At 43.3% G+C, this 25,664-nt stretch overlaps 1 protein-coding gene across 2 annotated transcripts in view; it reads right to left on the bottom strand.

Moving 5' to 3' along the window:
• UBE2V2 (ubiquitin conjugating enzyme E2 V2) overlaps positions 1 to 25,664 on the bottom strand; it is a 55,215-nt gene that overhangs the window by 24,840 nt on the left and 4,711 nt on the right. The window contains exons 2-3 of one of the 2 annotated variants that reach the window (XM_050942078.1): positions 17,947 to 18,101; positions 308 to 433 (exon numbers count right to left, since the gene is read on the bottom strand). In XM_050942078.1, the coding sequence (XP_050798035.1) occupies positions 308 to 433; positions 17,947 to 18,101 (281 nt within the window). The remainder of the gene's footprint in view (positions 1 to 307; positions 434 to 17,946; positions 18,102 to 25,664) is intronic. The other variant, XM_050942079.1, reaches the window with a different exon arrangement.

The raw sequence follows: 25,664 nt of genomic DNA, 5'->3' as shown, positions 1-25,664 counted from the left end.
AGTACAGCATTCCGTATTTTTAGGTAAACGCAAGCTTCACTGAAGAGGAATTCTGTAAAGGAGCTGCTTAAACACAAAGCTGTTTTACTCAACTTAAAAAGAAAAGCTTCAATTTACACCTGTACATTGTTTGCAAGCCAAATAATCACAAAATTAAATTATTCATTTAAACAAATAATCGTTTATAATGTACCATTTAACTATGAAGGCTCTTTCCCACCCACCCATAACGCTCAATGGAATTTTTACTGTAAATAACTGCAGAGTACAGAATAACAGGAAGGTTGGTTTTACCATGTGAACTTACCATTCCATTGGAATTATTTATTCCATTCATATTAATTTTAGTTACAAATCTAACTGTTGGAGGTGCTTCTGGGTATTTAGGTCCACACTCTACTTTCAGACTGTATATTCTGTTTTCATAGTTTGTCTAAAAAGAAAAAACAAAAAGATTAATGCGTCTTACTGAAAGTTGTTATTTTAAAAGTACTTTAGAGAATCACAAACATAGCTAAGCTGGTTCAGGGAGAGGGAGTATGTAATGGGATGATTTTAACTCCATTCTTATTATTTTACAATTGATGCCTTTGCTTACTTTTCCACACATCAATGCCTCAGTTATCTTGATTAGCTGATCAATGTGCTAAAAAGGCACCTATTAAGTATCACAAGCACCACATACAAGAGAAAAACAAAATAGACATTTAAAAAAAAAAAAAAAAAAAAAAAAAAAAAAACTTATATAGAGAAAAGCTTCCTCCCCATCCCTGAACTCTGGCACAAGTGCAAACCTAAGCCATCAGGCAAACCACCCCTACCAAAAGGTAAATCCTCTAAGGCAGCAAAGATCAGGACATGGGAAGAGAGAGATGAAAACAAAACAAAAGGAGAAAAGCCTAGAAAGAGTCAAGAACAAAGACCAAAATAAATGGAACTTACAACAAATCCTGTAGAAGCAGTTAAGAAGTAACTATAGAAGAACAACTCCAGAAACAAATTCTACAATTTATGGCTTATGAGCAAGAAAGCTCTGCCTGAATACAGAAAAAAGAAAACCAATCCAACTGCCAAAGAGGACATGATCAACTACTCAGGGCTAGATTATGAAAGGATTTATATGCTATGACATTCAGTTGTGCCTCACTCTGGCAACCAACTCTCCCTTTTTCCTCTATACAGGAGCAATCATGGAAGCAGCTACTTTCTGTAAAAACTAAATTACCTACTGTAGTTCTTCGACATGTCCTGCATATGTCCATTCCATATGTTCACACCTTGCAGTTGGTCTGAGAACTTTTCCCCTCAGCAGTACCCGTCGGGGCAGCTCAAGCACCCTCTGTTATCACGTCACTGCATGCTCATATAAGAGGAGCCACCCCCGACCCTCCTCAGTTCCTGTGTACCAGGTAGACTCTGAGGAGGAGGTCCATTCCACAACCTGTCGTCGTCATGTGCAACACATCTCCAAGAACATCAGTTACAGAAAGATAGGTAACAGTTTTTAAATTTGAGTGCTTGTACATGTCCGTTCCACTGTAGGTGACTCACAAGCAGACAAACATGGAGGTGGGCTCAGAATCTACCTGAAGAGTGATTATGGGACAACTCTCCTGAAATTAGCATTGGCCCTGGACCGAAAGGAAATGGCATAATGAGAAGAAAGAAGTATGGACTGATGACCAGGACAGTGCTTTACAAATGACTATGATCAGCAATTGTGCCAAGAAAGCCACTGAAGTTGCCTGTGCTCCAGTAGAATGCACCAATACTCTAAATGGGGCGGGGGAGGGGGGCTATATTAGCCAACTGGTAGCATAAACAAATGCACAAGGAGATCAAAGATGAGATTCTCTGAGTGGAAACTGGTTGGCCCTTAGCCCTGTCCATAACTGCAACAAACAACTGTGTGGAAGATCTATAGGACTTAGTACACAAGGTAGAAAGCTAAAGCCCCTCACATCCAGTGAAGTCTCCTCTCACCTCTATGCACACAAGGTTTCGGCAAAAATGCTGACAAACAGATTTCCTAGAAAATTAGAGACTACCTTTGCAAGAAATTTTGGGTGAAGGCAGATAAATGTTATCCTTATGACAGGAGGCTCTGACACTAGGGCTCTCAACTTGCCCATCCTTTTGCTGAGGAAACAACAACTAAAAATGCTACCTCTATGGCGAACTGGAGCAAAGAGCAAGTTGCAAGGGGTTCAAATGGTGGTCCCATTAACTTTGCTAGGATGAAGTTCAAATCCCATGGAGGTATATGATCTTGCACATGTGAGTATAATCTGATCAAGCCCTTTAGGAAACTGGTAGTGATGGGTTTGGAGAAAAGGAATCTACTATCCACCGAGCTCTGGAAGGCTTAGATAGCTGCCAGATGGCAAACTTTGATGTTTTAGGTATAGAAGATAGTTAAGTATGAGGCTCAGAGGTACATGCTGGGGATATGCCTTTCTTCTGGGACCAAATGGAAAAGCGCTTCCATTTATACATGTTAAGTACCCCTATTTGAGGGGTTTCCACAATACAGAAGCACTTCCAGGACATCCTTAGATCAGGATCTTTCCAAAGGCATTAACCACTAACCATCCACACAATCTGGTGGAAGTCTTGGAGGTTGGGATGGCGTATGTAATGGTGATCCTGAGAAAGCAAGTCTGGATCCAGCAGGACAGTGGAGGGTTGACTGACAAGGTCAGCAGGGTCAAATAGTGTTGACAAGCCAGTGCTATAAGGGTGAGATGAGCATGGTCCTGTTTGACTCTGAACAAGACCCTGGGCAGCAAGGGAATTGGAGGGAAGTCATACAGGAGGAGGTCCTTCCAGGGTAGCAGAAAAGCATCTGTCAACGTGCCTGGGCTGACAACCTCCCAGGAACAAAAACGATGGCATTTTCTGTTGGACTTTGTTGCAAACAAGTCCACCTGAGGAATCCTCCAGAACTGGAAGATGGATCTGATTATGTCTGGGCATTAAAACTGCTCGTGGTGATCGGAAAAGGTCCTGCTCAGTCGATCTGCCAACATGTTCTGCTTCCCTCGAAGGTAATCAGCCCTGAGATTAATTGAATTGGTTATGCAAGAATCCCAGAGACAATCTGCCTCCTGGCATAGGGAGGAGTATAGTTTACGCAGCTCTGTTTATGCAAGACATTGTCGCAGAGCTGTCTGTTAGAATTAACAAGTTCTTCCCTGCTGTATGTAGGAGGAAAGCTTAACAGGCTAGTTGTACAGCTCTTAACTCCCAGACATTTATATGAGCCATTAGATCCTGAGGCAACCAGAGACTTTGACGCTGCAGGGACTCCATATGGGTCCCCAAACCCAGGGCTGATTGTGTCTGTGATTAAAGTGAGGTTTAAGTGGTAGCCATGGGATAAAGGTCCCGCACCCTCAGACTTTCAGAAGTCCATCCACCAATCCAAAAAATGACAAAACTGACATTGGCACTCAAACCACATTGTCCAAATGATGACGACTTGGGGCATATACCAAAACTTGCCATGCCTGCAGCTTGGCAAGTTGAACCACATGTACACACTGCCATGTAACTCACAAGGCTGAGGCAGTTGCACGCTGTGGTGATAGCTTTCAGCTGCAGCACCAAGCCCCACAGTGCTTCGAACCAGGATTATGGCAGTTAGGACATGGCCTTTGCAGAGTCTAAGAGCTCCAGTAAACTCTTTCCTCTGTACAAGTTTTAGAATTGATTTGTCCCAATTTACTAGGAGCCCTAGTGCACTGAATGTGGGCAGGACTGTAGATATACTAGATAACACCTGAGCCTTGTACTGACCTCTGATCAACCAGCTGTCCACGTAAGGGAACATGTAGACTCCTGATTTTCATATATTTGCTGCTGCCGTTGCCATACATTTTATGAACATCCAAGGAAAGACAGATCAAATGAGAGCACTGAACTGATAATAGGCCCTATTTACCACAAAACTGAGAAACAGCCAATGGTTGTGTCATACTACCACATGGAAGTAAGTGTCCTTGAAGTTAATGGAAGCATAGCAGTCCCTCTGTTCCAGGGAGAGAATAATCAAGACTAGGGTAACCATGCAGAATTTTATTTTGTTCAGCTCTCTTAGATCTACAATATGCCTGAGACCTCCCCTTGCTTTGGGGATCAGAAAGTAGTGGGAATAGACACTTTTCTCCCTAAGGCACAATGGGACTTCCTCTATGGCTTTTACCTGAAGTAGAGATTGGACCTCCTGCTGAAGGACAATTCTGTGAGAGTTGTCCCTGAAGAAGGATGGGGAAAGGGGAGGGGAAAGAGTGGTAGAAATGAACTAGAGGGCATATCCTAGTTCCACTCTGCTCAAAACCCACCAACCCAATGTTAAATCCATAGGAAGTGGAATAAGCAATCTGTAAACACAAGGTGGGAAACAGATGGAACTACAGTAACTGATACATTGCCCTTGAGTAACACATCAAAATGTCTGTTTGGACGAGGCGGCTGGATGGGATGAGCCCGCTGATGCTAAAGAGGAGGGCAGAGGATGTCGTCCCCTATAACTCCTTACCTTTCTCCTCAGTGAATTTTGAAACCAGGGAGGAAAGTCCTGGTATCTGTATGGATGTTGAGGATGGAACTGCTTCCTCTTTGTTGCTGGAGTACAGATTCCAAGAGATTGTAATGTCGCCCAGAATCTTTTAGGCTATGGAGCCTACTGTCCATCTTATCCAAAAACACAGAGGGACCTTCAAAAGGGAAGTCCTAGATGGTCTGCTGGACTTCTTGGGGAAGCCCAGATGACTAACTGTCCTGGAGAGCAGTTATGGCAACCAGTTTGCCCTCATCCACCATTACTGCAAACTTCTGCCTACAGTCCTATGGTAGCTTGCCTTTAAATTTTACAAAGTTCTCCCAGAAGGTAAAGTCATAGTGGCTCAGGTGTGCCTATTACTTCATAATCCTAAACTGCAGACTTCCTGCAGAATAAAGTTTGCATCCAAAAAAGTCTAGCCTCTTTGCCTTTCAGCATTGATGCTTGGTGTCCTTTATCTTTCCCATTCGTTAGCAGCCGCCACCATCAAAGACGCTGGAGGAGGGTACAAATATTCTAGATCCCTTAGAGGGGATGTAGTATCTCCTTTCAGCTCACTTTGCTATGGGAGATAAGGAAGATGGTGTCTGCCACAACCCCTTGACCCAGCTCCATAATGGCTTTGTTAATCAGCAGAGCCACCCTGGCAGAGGCTACCGATACCTGATTGTTCACCAACTCATGGACACACCTCCTCTGCCTGAATGTCAAGAACAGGGACCACCCTTCTCAATAGATCTTGATGAGCCCTGTGGCCCTCTGACAGTAGTGAACCACTTGCTGCCACAACAGCCTCACCTGCTGATGATGAAGAGGACACCACATGATTCCAAGGTGGTAGTTGCTCCATGACTTGTGATGGGGAAGCTGTTGGAGAGACTTCTGGCTGCAGATCTCGGTATTGAATACCAGAGAATGATGCCCCCATAGCAATCTTAATGCCAAAGAACAAGATGGTTGCAAAGATGGCCTAACAGGAGAAGGGACACCCCATGGTGGCCAGAACGACCACTGATATTGGCTTCAGACCCAACTTAAACTAGGCAATTGCCCCTTAGAATGCAGAGGCTAGTGCTGTGACTGTAGCATGACCCTTGGTTCCCAAGTCTCTGCTGGAGGATATGCCTGCTATCGTGTATGGGACACAGATGAATGCACTTCTGAGTTCAAAGAGGAAGAATCTGAAACATCTGTGCCAGCCACATATTCACACCCTACACACTATTGTAATAAGCTTTGTACAAAGCATGCAAAGCATTGTGAGGTATCATTTGAAGATTCATAATTTGCTTGTTGTTATTGTCCTGGTAACATGCATGGCAATATTGTATGTGAAATTATAAGATATCCCTGTATGATGTTATTAACACACGTTTCAAACCCCACAGCCCAGCAAACTGAGACTGGTAAACAGGTCTATCCTAAACAAAGGCATGTGTGCTCTGCTTCATTTGCATTTAAGCAGTAAACAGAGTCATCAAGCAGGAAGGGAAACAAATAAAGCTCCAAAACAGGTGAGAAAAAGCCAGCAGTAAACATCCTTCCACATAGACTCTGTCTCCTGATACCCAGCTGGAAATGTTTTTCAAGCAAGGGACAAACTATAAAAAGGAGGGACAAACAACCCAGGGCACTCCTATGTCTCCCTGCCCATTGCATTCACTGCACCTGAAGCAACAAAGGAAGCATTCATTGGACTCAGGGGTGAAGGGGAGGGAGAGATCCTGACACCTGTCAGGAATGGTCTAGATCAAGGGTGGCCAACCTGTGACTCCGGAGCCACATGCAACTTGTCAGAAGTTAATATGCGGCTCCCTGTATAGGCTCTGACTCTGGGGCTGGAGCTACAGGCACCAACTTTCCAATGTTCCAGGGGGTGCTCAATGCTCAGCCCCTGGCTCTGCCACATGCCCCGCCCCTGCCCCTTCTCTGATCCTGCCATGACTTCACTCCTCCCCCGAGCCTCCTGTGCACCATGAAACAGCTGATCAGCAGGTGTGTGGAGGAAGGGTGAGGCACTGATCAGGCAAGTGTGCTGGGAGTGGGGGTGGGGAGCTGATGACCTATTACTGTGGCTTTTTGGCAATGTACATGGGTAAATTCTGACACCTTCTTAGGCTCAGGTTGGCCACCCCTTGTGTAGTTATTACTTAGTTCTGCGCTAAGTGCAGAGGACTGCACTAGATGATGTATTGAGGTTCCTTCCAGTCCTACATTACTATGAGTCCATGACCTAAGAAGTATCAGAGGGGTAGCCGAGTTAGTCTAGATCTGTAAAAAAGGCAAAGAATCCTGTGGCACCTTATAGACTAACAGAGGTTTTGGAGCATGAGCTTTCGTAGGTGAATACCTACTTCGTCAGATGCATGTAGTGGAAATTTCCAGGGGCAGGTATATATATGCAGGCAAGCTAGAAGAAGTTTGACCTAAGAAGTTTGGTCAGCAAGACGGCTGAAAGCATATGGTGAGAAAATTGTGCTTTGAATTTAACATAGTTTGTTAAATTAGGCACCAATAATGTTTTATCTTAATTTTTCTTGCAACCATTTCTGACTTTTAAGCCTCATTACTTACAGACGCTTAAAATCTGTCTCATAGTTAATAAACTTGCTTTATCTAATCAGTGCGTTTAAACTGAGGTGTCTAGGCAACTCCATTTGGCACAGTGACAAGCTGTGTGCATATTATTCTCTTAAAGGAATAACAGACTTAATATAACTTGTGTTGTCCAGGATAGGGCTAGTCAGTACAGGACATACATTTCTGGGGGCAAATCTAAGACAGTGTGTGTGTTAGGGTCACCCTGCAGTATAACCAAGGCTGGTGAGAGCCAGAGTGTAACCGAAGTTGGCTGGCAGGCTGCAGTTACACACGGACACTGAGGGTGTGGCTTACATGCTGGAAGGCTGTTTCTGAGTAGCCCAGGTGGGTGCTACTTACAAGGCACTGTAAGGCACCCAAGGTTGCAGGGCAGGGGTGACACAGCTGCTCATTAGACTGGAGTGCACCCTGGTATGTCACAATGTTCAACATCATGGGGTGAGCAGAACAAGTTGGGACTGGGGCTAGGTAACCTGAGCCAGGGGATTGCGATACCAGGGATATCATTGGAGCCTTGCCCTTTGACTGCACCAGCCTTTCCAGTAACATGGAAGGTAACAGTACCATGAGTTCCTCACATGGAGAGGTTGGCATGGCAGGCATAGGTATTGACTGTAAACTTTCTTGCACTTCTGGGGATACTGCTACAGGGAGGCTAAGCAGATCCCTTGCAGTTGCATACACCTCCAGGGTGGTTGGAAGCAGCAATGACTGATGGTTCTGCACCAGAGATCTTTTGGGGGAAGCCTTTGATGGCCCTGGTGCAGGCTCTGAAGACGGTGATTCCTTCTTCTTAGTTGAAGTGTGCTCCAGTGAGAGAGACTCCCTCAAATATCTTTGAGGGTATGTCTACCTTGCAATGAAAAACCTGTGTCTGGCCCATGCCAGCTGACTTGGGCATACAGGACTCAGGCTAAGGGGTTATTTAATTCTGATGCAGGCGTTTGGGCTTGGGCTGGAGCCTGAACTCTGAGACCTTCCCATCTTGCAGGGTCCTAGAGTCTGGACTCCAAGTAGAGCAACGGCATGTGGCAACAGAGGGTGCTTGAGCCATCTCGATGGAGAAATTTTTCCCTCAGTGGTACCCAACAACTATCCATAAGATGTGCACACGCCTACAAAGGAATGAAAACGTGCAAGAATTCAAAGAAAAACTGTTGGAGACTAACAATGTCAAGAGAAGCCCAATTTGAAGTTTATTACAGCAGACTAGCATAGATACGATCAAAGCATGGAGGATTGTGGTCAGTTCTACAATAACTGAATTTTCTGAATAATCTACAGCTATAGATGACAATGGCTATTCGAGGCCACTGACATACAGGCCTCCATCCTGACAAAGCAGGTCAGGATCAACCCAAGTTCCATACATGTCTCACCAGTGCATATAATATACACAGACTCATAGACTTAAGGTCAGAAGGGACCATTATGATCCTCTAGTCCGACCTCCGGCACAATGCAGGCCACAGAATCTCACCCACCTACTCCTGTAACAAACCCCTAACCTATGTCTGAGTTATTGAAATTGTGGTTTAAAGACCTCAAGGTGCAGAGACTCCTCCAGCAAGTGACCCGTGCCCCACGCTGCAGAGGAAGGTGAAAAACCCAAAATGGCAACATGCTCCTCAAAACTCTTTCCCCTAGCTACAAAGAACTACACTTAACCTTGTATGTCACAGTTAGCTGTCACTCTCCCCAAGTAAAAGTTTCAGCTAATTAGTCCAGTGATCAAGAAACTGTCCACAATCAGACCAATTAATAGACACAGTAAGGATTATAGCGATGACATCACAATCCATATCATCAGATTATCTCCCCTGAGAGGGTTCTATATACACAAAGCAGCAAAAGGGACAGAATGAAACAGTGGGAAAGATATCTGGCTGACTACAGGACAGTGCTCATAACCACCCTCTAATTCCTCCCTTCTAGGAAAGGGCATCCAGATCCTTCCCTAAGGGATCACAGCTTTATCATCAGCACCTGAAAGTTAATAGCGTGAAAGACTGCTAAAAGATCTGAGCATCATCAGGAACATTTTTTTTTATTATTCGGTGCCAAGAGTAGATTTTCAACTGCATTAATTAGGGCAGTCTTGATATGTAGACAGTCTAAAAATTCCATTAAGATGAGGAAACCTTGAAGCTGTACAGTCATGATGTTTTCCAATTTTCTTCCCTGAAAGAGGGCATTCTAAACAGATTCAAACACCACAGAAATTGATTAGTAGTTTTGGCTTGTGGCTACAATTCCTAAAATTTAGGACAATCTAAGATTATTTATAGAGAAAACAAGGATACTCCAGAAATCTGAGGGCCTAAAGAAATGAGGCAAGTGATTGCTACAGATTTAGGTTTAATCAGTCGCTCTTGTGGTGAAAAAAGGCACATAGAACAGAATATAAAACTAGTTGTTTAAAAAGACAAACAGATCAATCCATCATCCCACTGGGAACTGGGATCAGCAGCAGTATAGATGGGACAGAGCTTATTTATAATTGCATAGAACGAATGGATATGCATGGAATATCAATCCCAGCTCCAAATGCTCTCAGGACTTCCTTGTGAAATGACTATCCCTCCATATTCCTATTCACTGGTCAACAACCTTCTGTTCAGTGGCCATGCTGCCTTTGTCTCTTACTCTGCAGCTGATACCTTCATCTTCAAAACAGAGAGGCTCTTAATGCTCTGAGCAACATTAGCAATTTCCTGTTTTCTGCCAGAAGCTACACATTGCCTACAGTAGCTCTTCTCTGATTCTATTACCTCCAGGTGTCTGTACCCCACTGAAATTGCATATGGAGTTCTTTGTGCTAATGTGCTGCAGCTAGCTTGAGTGTCAGGTAAAGAATGATTATGTGCAGCTGCTTTCCACATTCCACAGTCACATATGGCTGCTATATGTGCAGATTTGTGTCCTTCTGCACTGGACAGCACAGGAAGGCACAGCACCACTTTGATCCCCAGTTTCCACTTGATGGAAAATAAGACTGCTTATATATTAGTTTCACACAATTGGGAAATACAGTAATTCCCCACTTAATGTCCTCTTGCTTAACATTGTTTCAATCTTACATCCCTGCTCCTCTACAGAACATGCTCCGTTTAAAGCTGTGCAATGCTCCGCTATAACGTTGTTTGGCTGCCTGCTTTGTCCACAGCTGACAGCACCCTATCAGCTCCCCTACCCACCTCCCCCAGAGCCTCCCGCCCGCAGACCCCATGGATCAGTGCTTTATCCCTGCTCCCCCTACCTCCTGCCTGCGGCAATCAGATGGCTTGCGGCATTCAGGAGAGAAGAGCAAGGACTTGGAGTGCAGGCTCCCCATCCCTCAATGGTGCAAGTCAATTGATTGCCGCAGGCAGGAGGCAGGGGAGAGAGGAGGTAACCTGCACACCGTGCCCTCACTCCTCCCCACGGCAATCAGCTGGCTTGTGGCATGTTCAGGAGGCAGGAGCGAGGGCGCGGCGTGCAGGCCCCCCCCCCCCGCCTCCTGCCCACAGCAATCAGATGGTTTATGGCGTTCAGGAGGCAGGGGGAGCCTGCGCACTGTGTCCTCGCTCCTCTCCCCTCCTTCCTGAATGCCACAAACCAGCTGATTGGTGTGGGCAGGAGGCAGGGGAAGGAAGGGCGAGGAACGAAGATGTGGTATGTGGAGTAAAGGGGGAGAAGAAATGGGTTAAGGGTGGGGTTTGGGGGAAGGGGTGGAGTGGGCGGGCTGAGCGAGGATTGAGCCCCCACCCCTGGTGCTTGCAGAGTAGGGAAAGCTACCACTGCTGTTGCTCAGTGTGCTTCTCCTAGCCTACAGCACCTTCAGCCCCCTGGCCTGCCTCATTGTCTCCAGTACCAGTGGGCTATGCCTGCGTGGGGTAAGGCGGGGGCACCTCCCAATTATAGTACTGTACTGTATGTACAGTATCTTTGTAAACACATAGCACATGCACACTACCCCCTGCTCCACTCCCAGCAATTCACTGTTGCTTTATGGCCCAATAGCCCTGCTTGGGAATAGGGCTCTACACCAAGCGCTTGCGAGGCCATCAGATGCCTGCAAAGCACTGTGAGTAGTGCATAGCAGAGACCCTGCCTTGCTACAGAATAAACTATGTTTGATCTGCTCCCCTCCTTCGCTGGAGGGAGGTAAGAACACGGGGGTAGCAGCCTGCCAAAGCAAGTTACAAGAATAGAGTTCCAGCACCTGCTTTGTTGTAGCAAGGGGGAGGAGCAGCATAGAGATACACAAAACCTGGCCCTACTCCTATGAAGGTAGGAAATCCACAGGAGCTTTGCCATTCTCTTTAATGCCAGCTGCATCTCTCTGCCCCTGCAGCAAACATTATTTTCCTCCTCTTACTACACTGGCTGCAATGCTGCCCAGGTGTTGAGTACGTGGTTACTAGGAGAGCTACAGCAGGGCCATTTTTCCAGGGCACCCTGGAAGAGAGGCCTTTGGTCCTCCAGGAGGGCTCCTGTGAAAGTAAGAACCTGCAAGAAAGTAAAAACCTCCATAACTAGTCCTGGCATAAAGCCACAGGGCTTCCAGTAGGGGAGCAGATTACCATGGAGAATGACATAGGTTTTCCAAATTCTTTTCCTTGCAATAGTTGATTGATGCTGCATGACCCTGGCCAGTCCAGGCTTAAAGGAGTGAAGAGTAGCACATGCATGCGCATCTGGAGAAGCATTACCCAGCACAACGAGTCAGATACACCCAGCAAGCGATACTGGAGTGCCTAGCAGTAGCAGTACCACTAGCAGCAAGAAAACAGGAAAACCATTAGTGTGGGTATGAGACTAGATATTTTAAAGCATTTTGATGCAAGAAAAGCATGCAGTAGACACTGGCATCACTCTAGGTTTTACTCCGACCACTGTGAGAACAATTTGGAATAATGCCGACAAGATCAGGGCTAGTGCTCGGTGTGTAACACTGCTTAGTGCTACTACAATAAGTCGATCAAAAAGCAGTTTGCTGGAAAACATGGAGCATCTTCTCTCACTGTGGATAAAGGACCAAAACCAGCGAAACACACTCTATGTTTGCCAGTGATACAAGCTAAGGCAAAAAGTTTGTATGACCATTTGAACAGAGACCAAGGTGAACGATCACAGAGACTTTCACAGCAAGTCGGGGATGGTTTGATTGGTTCAAGAGGTGCTTCCAAATGCATAACATCAAGATGTCCAGTGAGATGGCTAGTGCTGATACTGCAGCAGCTAAAAAATTCCTTGACTATCTCAAGAAAATAAATTGAGGAAGGTGGCTATTCCCCTAAATAAGTCTTCAATGTCAATGAAATGGGCCTGTACTGGAAGAGGATGCCTGAACGGACTTACATTTCCTGAGAGGAGATGACAGCGCTCGGATTTAAAGCAGCTAAAGACTCTCTAATCTTGCTTCTAGGTGGTAATGCTGCCAGAGACATGAAGATGAAGCCACTGACATTGTACCAATCTGAAACACCACACGCTCTCAAGGGATTTTCAAAGGACAACTTCCGGTCATTTGGAAATCCAATAAGAAGGCATGTATAACTGGAGCTATTTTTTCAGAATGGCTGACTCTCTACGCTGTCCCTGGATGGAAGGAATACTGTGCCAAGGAAAATCTTGATTTCAAGATTTTATTGCTTATTGATAATGCACCAGCTCATAAAATCAACCTGGACGACCTGTGTGAAAACATCAAAGTTGTCTTTCTGCCATCTAACACCACATCACTCATCCAACCCACGGGCCATCGCTGCATTTAAGGCATATTACTTACACCGTACTTTTGACTAGCTCAGAGGCACCAATGAGGAAGGCAAACCTACGATTTGGCTATTTTGGCGTGACTACAACATCTCGAAGTGCATCAATAACATTGGTGAGTCCTGCGCTGAAGTTACTCAGGCATGCATGAATGGTGTGCGGGGGAAGTTGTGGCCTGAATGTGTCAATGACTTAAAAGGATTTAAAGATGCTGTCCCCGCTATGAAGAAATTTATCCTTGGCTTGGCCAAGAAGGTAGGTTTTGATGAGATGGAAGAAGCCGACATTACACATTACACAACTTCTGCAATCACACAGAAGAGAGCTAACGAATGAAGATCTGATGCAACTAGAGGTGACAAGACCAATGGAAGAAGAGGGCCAAGAAGTAGAAGAACCACCAATCCATTGAAATTTGACTGCCAAATGTCTTTCTGAAGCTTTCCAAATGATTCAAGTTGGCTTGCAAATCCTGAGTGACAACGATCCTGACGGAGAACAACTTCAAAGTGATCAGGGGAGTTGGTCATCTAATGACCTGCTATAAAGAAATTTACCAAGGAAAAAAAAGAAAGCAAAACAACAATTTCTAGATGTGTTTTTAAGAGTTCAAAAAGTTCAACAAGATCAGCAAGAGGAGCAGCCGGACAATTCACCCTCTTCCACTCTCTGATTCCACCACCTCAACCAAGCTTCATACTCAGCAATGATGACTGTAGTATTAAATTGCTTGTTTAAAATGGTTTAAAATGTATATAATGCCTTTTGTCTGGCAAAAAAAATTTCGTTGGAACCCAACCATAATTCTTATGGAGAAATTGGATTCGCTTAACATCACTTCACTTAAAGTTGCATTTTTCTGGAACATAAATACAATGTTAAGTGAGGAGTTACTGTAGATAGATTTAAACATCTCTAAGGATGTTCCCTATAATCTAAATATTTTTTGAAAAATCCTCTATTTAAGAGTATGGGACAAACAGCAATGGTGTGGGCCAGACATGCAGAAAAATGCTGTATGGGGAAACCAGTACAATTTTGATAATCACCTCAATCATGACCTGCAATAACCCTATTATTAATGTTTCTATTTAATAGAGACTGCCAACCATCCAAAAGTTTTTAACATGGAATAGGCTAATACTAACTCAATGTTCCCTTATGACCCAAGTTATCAATAGTTCATTTTTTGGGCCATGGTATTAACCTCATCACTGGAATCATAGCACTGAAAAGCTGGTTCAAAGTTTTCCCCAGTTCACGTGGGCACAGGGCAATGAAATTTGACGATCTTCCTCCCCAAGCTTTCTTTTTGCTCCCAGTTGCTCACCCTCATCCTGAGCCCCTTAACCTTCCTCCAACTCCTAGCTAGGAGGACTGACTCCATCCTCCAAATTCTCATTCCTAGTAGGGTCCTACTATTTCCAACCCCCTGAGCTCATTTGATCCACCATCTCTCTTTGCCAATGCCCCCTAATAAAATACTGATGAAAAATAAAACCATAAAGTTTTAAACTAAGCAGAATTTGAACTTGCATCCCAACCCACATGGTCTTTCCTACACTCTAATCTGCAACACCGAAAGGTTTGCTGGTTGTCTATCCTATGGCTCAAATTGAAGAAGATAAGACTAGGCTGGTGACTTGGTACTTCTCTCCCACAAGACTGTCATCTTGTTTTCCAGAATCTCACTTTTTTTTTTTTTTTTTTTTTAAATAAAAGATATTGATAGCCCTTATGATACTGAAGAAAACCTTCAAAATGTAAAGCAAGCACAAGCCACACAGTGACATCTGCCTAATTCCACACAGACAACTTGAAAGTATAGCTCAAGGGTGTTACTCCCACCTTTTTTTAAAAGAAGGGGTGTTAAATCAGATGCCCAGTGATGATCATTTAAATGTCTACATAAGGGATGAGCAAACTATGGCCCACAGGCCACATCCGGCCAGCAGGACCATCCTGCCCAGCCCTCGAGCTCCTGGCCCAGGAGGCTCACCCCCGGCCCCTCCTTTGCTGTCCCCCACTCCCCCGCAGTCTCAGCTCGCTCGCTCTGTGGCTGGCACAACGCTCTGGGCGGCGAGGCTGTGAACTCCTGGGGCAGCACAGCTGCAAAGCCCAGCCTGACCCGGTGCTCTGTGCTGTGTGGTTGCGGCAGTGGCAGCATGGCCTGGCTCTAGCCGGCCGGCGCAGATGTAGCACCATCAGCGTTCCAGGCCATGCGGTAAGGGGGCAGGTAGCAAGGAGGGTTGGATAGAGGGCAGGGGGATTCAGGGTGGGGAGCGGGGGTGTGGTCGGGGGTGGTGTGGTCAGGGGGGAAACAAGAGGTTGAATGAGGGCAGGGGTTCCAGGGGGCAGGGGTTCCAGAGGCAGTCAGGTGACAGGGAGAAGGGATGGTTGGATGGGGCACAGGTCCCAGGGGGGCCATCAAGAATGAGAGGAGGGGTTGGATGGGGCAGCGGGTTCCAGGGGCAGTCAGGGGACAGGGAGCGGGGGTGTGTGGATGAGGCAGGGGTCCCAGAGGGGCCGTCAGGGAACAGGCAGGTTGGATGGGTCAGGGGTCCTGTGGGGGAGGCAGATAGGAGGTGGAGGACAGGCCAAGACCCCCACCCCTAACCAGCCCTCCATACAATTTACAAAACCTGATGCGGCCCTCAGGCCAAAAAGTTTGCACGCCCCTGGTCTACATGGTAAATAATTTCACTACTGAATGTGAGAGCAGGGACTACTGAGTCCCACCAATAGAAGCCAATCCTGCAGAGCTAAGTAGGGCATTTGAGCCGCTGCCATGACCAGGCCAGCACACTTCCTCAGGGTAACGAATGTCTAGACTGCTCTGGTAATGAGCAGGGGTCCATGAGGCACTCTCCTAGTGGCTGCTGCTTCTTCCATTGCTGGAGGCTGTCTGCAGATCCAGGCAAATACTACTGTATCCAGGGCTTTGGAGCGGAGCCCTGAGCTGGAGGTTTTTGCCTGGAGCGGAGTCAAAGCACAGCTCCAAAGCCTTGACTGTATCCGTTAACAGGTTACATTTTAAATGCTTTTCTCTACAATGATGAGAAGGGGGGAGGCGGGCGGGTTTTAAATAAGCTTAGATTCTGACATCACACAACTCTGGAAACCAGGGTCCAAGGCATGTAACTATTGTGCCTATACATTATTTGCCCTGGTCCCTTAGTACAGCATTTCCTCTAATTTTTTTATGTCCATGTGTGGAATGAATTTTGTTATGTGTACAAATATGGAGGTGATGCGAGACACATCACCTCCATATTGGTGCACATAACAAAATTAATGTGGTGGGGGCGGGGCCAAGAAGTTCAGGGTGTGGGAGCGGGCTCAGGGCTGGAGCAGAGTGTTGGGAGCAGGAGATGAGGGCTCTGGCTAGGGGTGAAGGAGCTAGAGTGGGGCCAGGGATGAGGGTTTCAGGGTGCGAGAGGGGGCTCAGGGCTGGGGCCAAGGGATTGAGGATTGAGGTGCGAGTGGGTGCAGGCTCTGGGGTGGGGCCAGGGATGAGAGGTTTGGGGTGCAGGCTGCCCCAGGGCTGCAGCGGGAGAGAGGACTCCCCCCAAACCCCTCTCGATGCAGCAGGGAGGGGTGAGCAGGGAGGGGCATGGGGCTTAATACACGGCTGCATAGTTTAGAGGAACTCAGCCTCGGTATATCCAAACCTCAGGAGCCTAGCAGAACACGTGTGATGACATTCTGAACAACCTACTAAAAGTGACAACTCATTCCAGTTTCCCAAGCAGGCTGAATTTGGATTGTTGGTGGAGCTTAGAGAGCGCCATCATTATACCCCCCAACTATCAATATGAGCCTTAGTTTACTTCTTCCAGTAAGGCAGGGAGGGACTTACAACGCAATAAACTATAGCACTACTATTATGGTCACTCAACGCTAGCAGTAAAAGTAACCTAGTAGCACAATGCTACTTTGAGTATCAGCCCAAGTCTCTCTCTATTTATGTAGAGGTATGTTTTGTACTCCATTATCATTGAAGCTGCTTTGTCAGCAAATTTCCTTAGCATAAAACACCTCAATCTAAGATCTGTCCATTCACTTTTGGTGATGCTCACATAAAAAGAAATAAGTAATTTAGGATTACTAGCTCTTTTGCAGGGTGTTTCGTTGTAAAATATATTCTAAAGAAATTCAGAGTTCAGCTGGAACTTGAACTTTTGTTAATGCTAATTTGTCTCATTAGAGGTAACTTAATTGTCTGGTCTTTGAAGGTGACACTGGTGGATTTTATACATGAGCTACGTTCACATGCTGTGCAGTGAATTATGTGATATAGCTGAAAATGCTACTTATCCTCTCTCTTAAATTCTGTAAATTTCTCATACTATAGGTGTCTGTCAATTTTTAATGATATTGTTTATCATATGCTCTTTGCAGATTTAGTTTTGCAGTAAAACATCACCTCCCATGTAGCAAAAAGGTGGTTGAATACCCCAACAACAGTTCCTGTATAGAATTAGTTTGCTATCATAGGGCATAGCTGCATATTAATGATGGAAATGCAGCTTTAATTTGTGCCTATATTCCAGGCAACAATAGCCTCAAAGCACAACCCCTTCACACAGGTTACTCAATAGTAATAAAAATAACTGCAGAGATATGGATACACACAAGCTATTGCTTTGCTGAAGACATAAGTATGTGCCTACACCATGTGAACCTTAGGCCTGTGAAATGTTCTATGCAATGTTTCTAGCCTTTCTACAGATTTTAAGGAAATCAGAATTGACGTGGATAATTCCCCAACTATAGGCTTGCTGGCACATATCTGAGTGTACTAGAACATAGCTTCTCCTATTTAACTCAAGTTACTTCATCAGACTATGATTAGTTATACACTGAATACAGTTTAATTTACAATTGTTCTGTCACAATCTATCGTTGCAACTACGCATTTTTCATTTTAAACATTTTTAAGTGAATTGCTTCTCTAAAATGTAATCTTAATATAGGATTTTGTACTGCCCACAAACAAAAAAATAGAAGTTTTAACCTACTGTACTGACCCTTGGTGGTCCAATAATCATGCCTGTCCACCTTGTAAGTGTCATATCTTCATCATCTTCAAGGCCCCAGCTTACTGTACCATCGCCAACTCCTTTTTGACCTTCTTCAAGTTCTTCCAACAAGCGAAAATTACGAGGGACTTTAACTATTTAAATAAAGTGAAGCAATGTAAATAGCAATATTCACGAGAAAACATAAATTAGAGATTATTTAATTTATAGCCTGAATGACATCTTAAACATCACAATTTAATATCATTTCAGTCATAAAAAACCTCACAAAGCACATTTGGAGTATCTTAATATAAAATATTTTTAGGCACCCATTTCAAGATTAAGTAATTATGTTGCAAATCCTACTGTGTTCAAATAATGAAGTATTACACAGTAGCAATACGTCAAATAAAGTAACCTGCTATCTTAAATGCCCACAGTAAATGTGTTTAAGAAAACAGTAACTTTGGGTCTAAGGGTACCACCAAATACATTTGTAGGTCTAAATAGCCATACGCTAATAGATTTCTCCCTGCTGCTTTCAGCTACTGTGCCACAAAGACAATGAAATTCAGATTATGGAATTTTCTACACTGTTAACAATGTTCTGTACTTAAATTGGGAATGTATCAAGTACTATTGTTCCAGACTGGTGGAGTAGAGAAGTTATGCTATGATTACAGCAGCAGTGTTGGGACCACACACATTGGACAGCATGGTAAATGGAGTGCTAGGTGACTCCAGCACCTAATAGATTACCATTACAATACAATTATAATACAAATATATTTATTTTCTGTAACAACATTCCAATTGTCATAGTGATCTAATTATATGTAACCAAATGCACAAACTCCCATCACTGGCACTTTGATTACAAAAAGGCTTGAAAAATTGTACGAAATATCTGACTAATATATAAAAGACAAAAGAAGTGGGCCAAAAGCGCTGTCCAGAGGTCACAACTTCAGTCTGTCTGCTCTTGCTCATTGGTATCCCAAAAATCAGAATGAGCCTGACATGATCCTTGTCAGTTTCACTACTGCTCAGAGGATCCCTGACAGTTTCAGTGAAGCTGACCACCATCGTGTCATTGGCCAAGCTATAAGCAGTAAGAGAAGCATGAACACTATCTTTGCAGACTCATGCAGACAAAATTACATCAGTTTAAATTTGCTAAGTTTTCAGAACCATATGGGCTAGAAACTTTTAATGTATGAAAGAGCTAAATGGGACATCATTAAAAAAAGCTCACTTTTCTGCACAAAAAAAGCAACAAAATAAATGTAAGTGAAAGGAATTAGAGGAAACAAAATTCTCTGGGCTAAATCATCAGCTCACAGAAGTTTGAATAGCTCCACTGAAGTCAACAGACTTACACTGGTATACCTGGCCGCCTATCTTTTCAGTTTGTTTATTTTATGATTTTGACAACACCTTGTAAGTAGATTCCAAGGCCAGAACGGACCATTTGTGATCATCTAGTCTGACCTACCTGTATAACAGAATTTTCCAAAAATAATTCCAAGAGCATATCTTTTAGAAAAATATCCAATATAGATTTTTAAATTGCCAGTGATGGAGAATCCACCATGACACTTGGTAAATTGTTCTAATGATTAATTACTCTCAATGTTAAAAAATGTAAGCCTTCTTTCCAATCTCGATTTGTCTAGCTTCAATTTCTAGCCATTAATCATGTTATACCTTTCTCTGCTAGACTGAAGAATTCATTATTAAATATTTATTCTCCATGTAAGTATTTGCAGACTGGCACCAAGTCATCCCTCAACTTTCTCTTTGTTAAGCTACACAGATTAAGCCTTGAGTCTGTCACTATAAGGCAGGTTTTCTGATCCTTTAATCATGGCTGTTCTCTGAACCCTCTCCAATTTTCAGACATACTCCTTGAAATGTGGGTATCCGCGCTGGACATATTATTCCAGCAACAGTTACACCAATGCAAAGTACACAGGTAAAATAACCTCTCTAGTCCTTCTCAATATTCCCTTGTTTATGCATCCAAGAATTGCACTAGCTCTTCTGGACACAGTCACTGCGAGCTCATGTTCTGCTGACTACCCACCATTATCTTCAAGTCAGCTTTACTGTTCTCCTGTATAGCCAGTAAAGCTTTTAACCTACAAACACTTATTTACACATATAAATTTACTCATTTAAGAAATCCCACTGACTTCACTGGAACTAATCCCATGTGATTAAATTACACACACGCTTAAGTGTTTTCAGGATCATGGAGTAAATTAGAGTTTCCAGTTTTGATCTTTTACATTGCAACAGGGGACGAGGAGACATTTTAAAATAGGGGGAAAAAGTTATTTTAAAACAAAAATTGGCAGATATTTCTGGGGCAGGTGTAATTCCTGAAACATTGAAATTATTCAGTTTTTTAAAAATGGGTCAAATTCTGCAAAAACAACAATTTAGGCCCTTCACTTGCTGGGAAATGCTTCACAGTTACTAGTGGTGAGCAGATTTTTCAGATTTTAATTTACAGTAAACAGGTTATGTATCTTAATGTGTTAATGCAAAAACTATTCACTTCTTAAAACCAGCATTCAAAATCTAGTTTTAGGTCACAATTATCTAAAGTGAAACAGTCATTATCAATATGAGAAAGAAATCACAAATGTTACACATTTTGAATATAGTAGCCTATTAGGAGAAAGAGGTCAGAACAGAAGTTTATACACATGAAACAAATCTGAAAGTTTATAATATTGTAAATTTTATTAACATTATAAAAAACTAAATTTTAAACACTGTTTTTATATGTCACTGTTGTCAAGTATCTAATTTGAATTTTACAGAATTTCTACAGGCAAAAACCAAAATATTGCAGACCAAGACCTGATCCTACAAACATTTAAGCAGGTACTAACTTTACTCATATGAATACATCCAACTGATTTCAATAGGACTACTCATCTGCTTTAAAGTAAGCATGTACATAAGTGTTTGCAGCATCACGCATTAACACTGTATTTTTATTAAAAGCTTCTCTTTTGAAGTGATAAAGATTTTATGCCTCAAACAAAATTGCTTTCAGTGTTAACAATAAAAAGTTATTTAGACTTTCAATACATAAAGTCAGGGTTTTTTTAATTTTAAAATAAAAAACACAGGCCAAATTTTTCAAAAACATTTAGGCATCTCTGGATGGGATTTTCAAAAGCATCCGCTAATATGAACTACAAACCTTGATTAGGGACTATAACTTAGTTGAAGCACTTCTAATATATTGAACTTTCACAAGTCAAGAAACCAGAAGATGGTGGTGGTGCTATTGCTTATCAATTTCGTGTTTGAATTTATCAGTAAATAAGGATGATGAGAAGGCCCTGGACTTGTCTTTAGCATAAAGGAGCACTTTAAGTGTGAAATATCTTAACAGAATTTCAGACTTCACTGAGCTTTTTTTCTAACAATTCAGAAGCAATTAAGTTTGCTAGAGGGAAAAGTTGCCTCTTGAGCAGAGCTGTTAACTCCACTACTGACACACTTTCAGCTGCAAGTATTTCCCCCCTTATCCCTCTTAACTATCAGGGAAAATAGGAGACCTGAGGCCTAGAGTTCAAGATCTATTAGAAAAATTTCAGCTCAACTCTGGAGGCAGCTTCTTTCTCTGACAAATCTACAGTTCACCAGTAGGAAGTCCCAGTCTGATGGACCTCCGCAGGACAGACCATAAACCTCCTCCTCCCCTCTCCAGCTTGCCTCAGTAGTGGAAAAGTGGACCAGAGAACAACTTTGTTCTGATGAACCTCCTGTGATTCAAAGCAGATATGTCCTCCAACAAACCTCCTGTGGTCTGGCAGAATTCTATTCTGATGAATCAGAGGAAGCTTATGAGAGCACACTTCTACTCTGCCGTTCTTCTCCACTCCCAGACCCAAACCTCACTTACTGCCCCATGTTCCAGCCCCTGAAACCCAACTCCCAACCACATCATCTTCCCCCCCCACACACACAATTAAATTTATAAAAAGTGATAGTATGTTACAATGATCCTATATATAATGCTTAAAAGCTGTATGTGGCATGCATATACAGAAGCATGATAGTGATTGTGGGTACATGGAGGTCAGGAGGAACAAGTTGTGGAGTGGATACAAGTACAGATACGAAGAGGCATGGGAGACACTGGAGCACTGCAAGGCAGCTAATACAGATCAATGCTTACAGCTATCCACATGAACATAAAGTGGATAATTATATTTAGATTCTATCCATACTGCATTTTTCGAACCCATGCAAACCCTCAGAGAATGAGCATAGAACTGGCATAAGACTGACACTTAACCCACTGCAATATCATTATCTTAGGGGTCTGCATCAGCGTATCTACTCTGATGTAGTTAAAAAAGGCAAAACAGGAAATTCTCACACACAAGACTTTCACCTTATCTCTATTAGTAAATGTTCACTGAAGGAACTAAAATAAATCTAACAACACTGGTGCAAATTCTTAACATACAGGCAGCTAAACTGATTTAGATGCATTTAAACACTATTAAACTCTCTTACATTTTAAATGGATATCATCACACAAGTGCAAGCTTTCTAATACAGGTAAGGCCTTTGTTAATGTAGAGCTTATCTATACTTGACATGCTACAGTGGCAGAGCTGCAAGGCTACAGCTGTGCAGCTTTAGGGCCTCAGTGTAGACACACATGACACCAATAGGATGGGTTCCTCCCATCGATGTAATTAATCCACCTCCCCAAGAGGCAGTAGTTAGGTTCACAGAAGAATTCTTCCATAGACCTAGTGCCATCTATACCAGAGGTTAGGTCAGCTTAACTACCGTATATACTTGTCCATAAGACGATCCCCACACCTCTCCAGATGGATAAGTAAAAATGGAAAAAAAATTATGACTCGTTCATAAGCCGACTCTATAATTCAAGGGTCAGCAAACTTTGGCCGAGATCGTTTGTTTACCTCAAGCGTCTGCAGGCACGGAGGTAAACCTATAGTAAAGTGTCCCCAGCGAGGAAGTTTTTGTGGGTGGGGGGGGGAGACATAACCCGTGACCACTCCCCACATGACCCCATCCATAGCCCAGGAACTCTACACTCTCTTCATCCCATCTCTTCCCACTTTATCTGGGGAGGGCCAGGGGAGGATGTCTCTGGCCTGGCTAGAGCTGCTCTGGCAGGCCAGGCAGCATGGCCACAGCCTGCTCCAGCAGGCCAGACTGGGCGGCATGGCAGCAGCATGTTCCCACAGGCTGGGCCGGGACACATGGCTGTAGCATGCTCCAGCGGACTAAGCCAGGTGGGGCCGAGCATCATGGCTGCAGCCTGCCAGCCTAGGAGCTGCAGCTGCTTTGGAGGCTGGGGGGAGAGCAGCATGGCCAGAAGCAGAGAGACTCTGGCCCTGCCTCATCCCTTCTGGCTCTGCCGCCTCCTTACTCCCTGGTGCTTCCCTTTTTTACTACAAAAATTCAGCTTATGAATGAGTATATACAGTACATCATTCAGGTTGTGGATTTTTCACATCCCTGAGTGACATAGCTGGGTTGACTTAACTTCTGAGTTAAGCTGATATACTGTATGTTCTAGTAAAGTAAACTAAAAAACCCACAAGGAAATAAGCAGATATGTCTTTTAACAGCTCATCATTCAACACCTCAGGGCTGCTCAGGAGGAGAGTGGAGATAGGTGAGCTGAAAATTGTGGAAAGGAGGTAACTGAGTTTGAGATGAGGAGCTAATGAATGTAGCACAGATGGGATGTTGAATAGTTTCACTGCTTATTTCCGTACTTTTTACTACACCTCCACCCCGATATAACGCTGTCCTCAGGAACCAAAAAATCTTACCGCATTATAGGTGAATCCATGTTATATTGAACTTGCTTTGATCCACCGGAATGCACAGTCACCCCCCCAAGAGCTGCTTTACTGTGTTATATCTGAATTTGTGTTATATCGGGTCATGGTATATCAGGGTAAAGGTATATTTGCATTCCTGGTACATGAAATGGCACATTCTGGGATTTGGCAAATTGCCAATTTTATTAGAAATTAGATTTTGTGCAGCAGAATGTGACACAGGCAGCTGTGAACTAAGGCTTAGCTCAGGGCCCACTCTCTGTCCCAAACATTCAAAAGACACTATCAAATTAAATTTGTAACTTTTTTTAATGTTATAAAGCCTAATCTTTTCATAGTATCTTTAGAGTCCAACAAAAAGTTATTTTAACTCCAGCATTGCACTCCTAAAACTGAAACCAACTATACAAAATTGAAAGTGACAATCAACTTTTCACTGTCCAACTAGAGAGAATGAAAAAAGTAAACGAGTATAGCAAAAAGTAAACTAGAGTTTAAAATAATTCATTTTTAATAATCCAAGGTGGTGGCAGTCACATAAGTAAAGAAATTTGTTGATTTTCAAGTTACAGTTTTAAATCTTAATATCCTTTTAAAATAAGGTGAAGGAAGGCAATTTCATGGTTTCATCAGGAATCATAACATTCAAAAACCAGTAGAAGTGTGTTTTAGTCGGGTGGTGGGGTTTTTTGTTTTGTTTTTGTTTTTTTATGGTGGGGGCTGAGGAGTATACATATGTGGAGGTCAAGGGTAGGTAAAGGCAGTTGTGATATACCACACTGAGACAGGTAGGGAAAGGAGTTAACTAGCAGCTAAGGCAGGGTTATAAAAAGGAGTCACCAGACTATTAATAGAAGGACCTTGGGGAAAAATAAAAAAATTCTTGCCCATCTATGCCACAAGATAGGGAAGAACCCAAGGACTACATATAGCTTACAAGAGCCTTTTGTAAACTATAGATTATTTGTTTTCACCCTGGCTGAAGCATATCACTATTTGTTGCTTGCCGAGTTTTACTCAACCAGGCAAAAGATGGTACTAGTTCCAACTTTGTTTTCCCTGACTTTTGTTGCCTGCAGCTACAGCCAAGGCCATTCTTACACATTGAGTATGCAGAGCAAAGTTTAAAATGATTGCAAAATATTGTTGTCATAAATAGATAGTCAAGGGTTAATAGAACAGAAGTACTTTATATCTCTTTTGCCTGTAAAGGGTTAACAAAATCAATGAGCTTGGCTGTCACCTGACCAGATGTCCAATCAGGGGACAGGATACTTTCAAATCTTGAGGGAGGGAAGTTTTTGTGTGTGCTGTTAGTGTTTGGTTGTTGTTCTCTCTGGGTTCTCAGAGGGACCAGACGTGCAACCAGGTTTCTCTCCAATCTCTTTGATACAGTCTCTTATATGTCCAGAATAGTGAGTACTAGGTAGATAAGGCGAGTTAGGCTTATGTTTGTTTTCTTTATTTGCAAATGTGTATTTGGCTGGAAGGAGTTCAAATTAGTATTTTGCTGAAAGGATTTTTATTTGTACTTGTGTACTTAGGCTGGGAGGGTATTCCCAGTGTCTATAGCTGAAAGACCCTGTAACATATTCCATCTTAAATTTACAAAGATAATTTTTACTGTTTTTCCCTCTTTAATTAAAAGCTTTTCTTGTTTAAGAACCTGATTGTTTTTTTATTCTGGTGAGACCCCAGGGGACTGGGTCTGGATCCACCATGGAATTGGTGAGGAGAAAGGAGGGAAGGGGGAGAGAAAGGTTAATTTTCTCTCTGTGTTAGGATTACTTTCTCTCTCAGGGAGAGTCTGGGAGGGGGAGAGAGAAGGAGGGGGGAAGGTGAATTTTCCTCTGT

Source organism: Gopherus flavomarginatus, chromosome 2, assembly GCF_025201925.1.
Source record: "Gopherus flavomarginatus isolate rGopFla2 chromosome 2, rGopFla2.mat.asm, whole genome shotgun sequence".
In the NCBI taxonomy this organism is placed as follows: Eukaryota; Metazoa; Chordata; order Testudines; family Testudinidae; genus Gopherus; species Gopherus flavomarginatus.
Note: the sequence above shows the minus strand (reverse complement) of the source record. Positions and strands in the feature narration are given on the sequence as shown.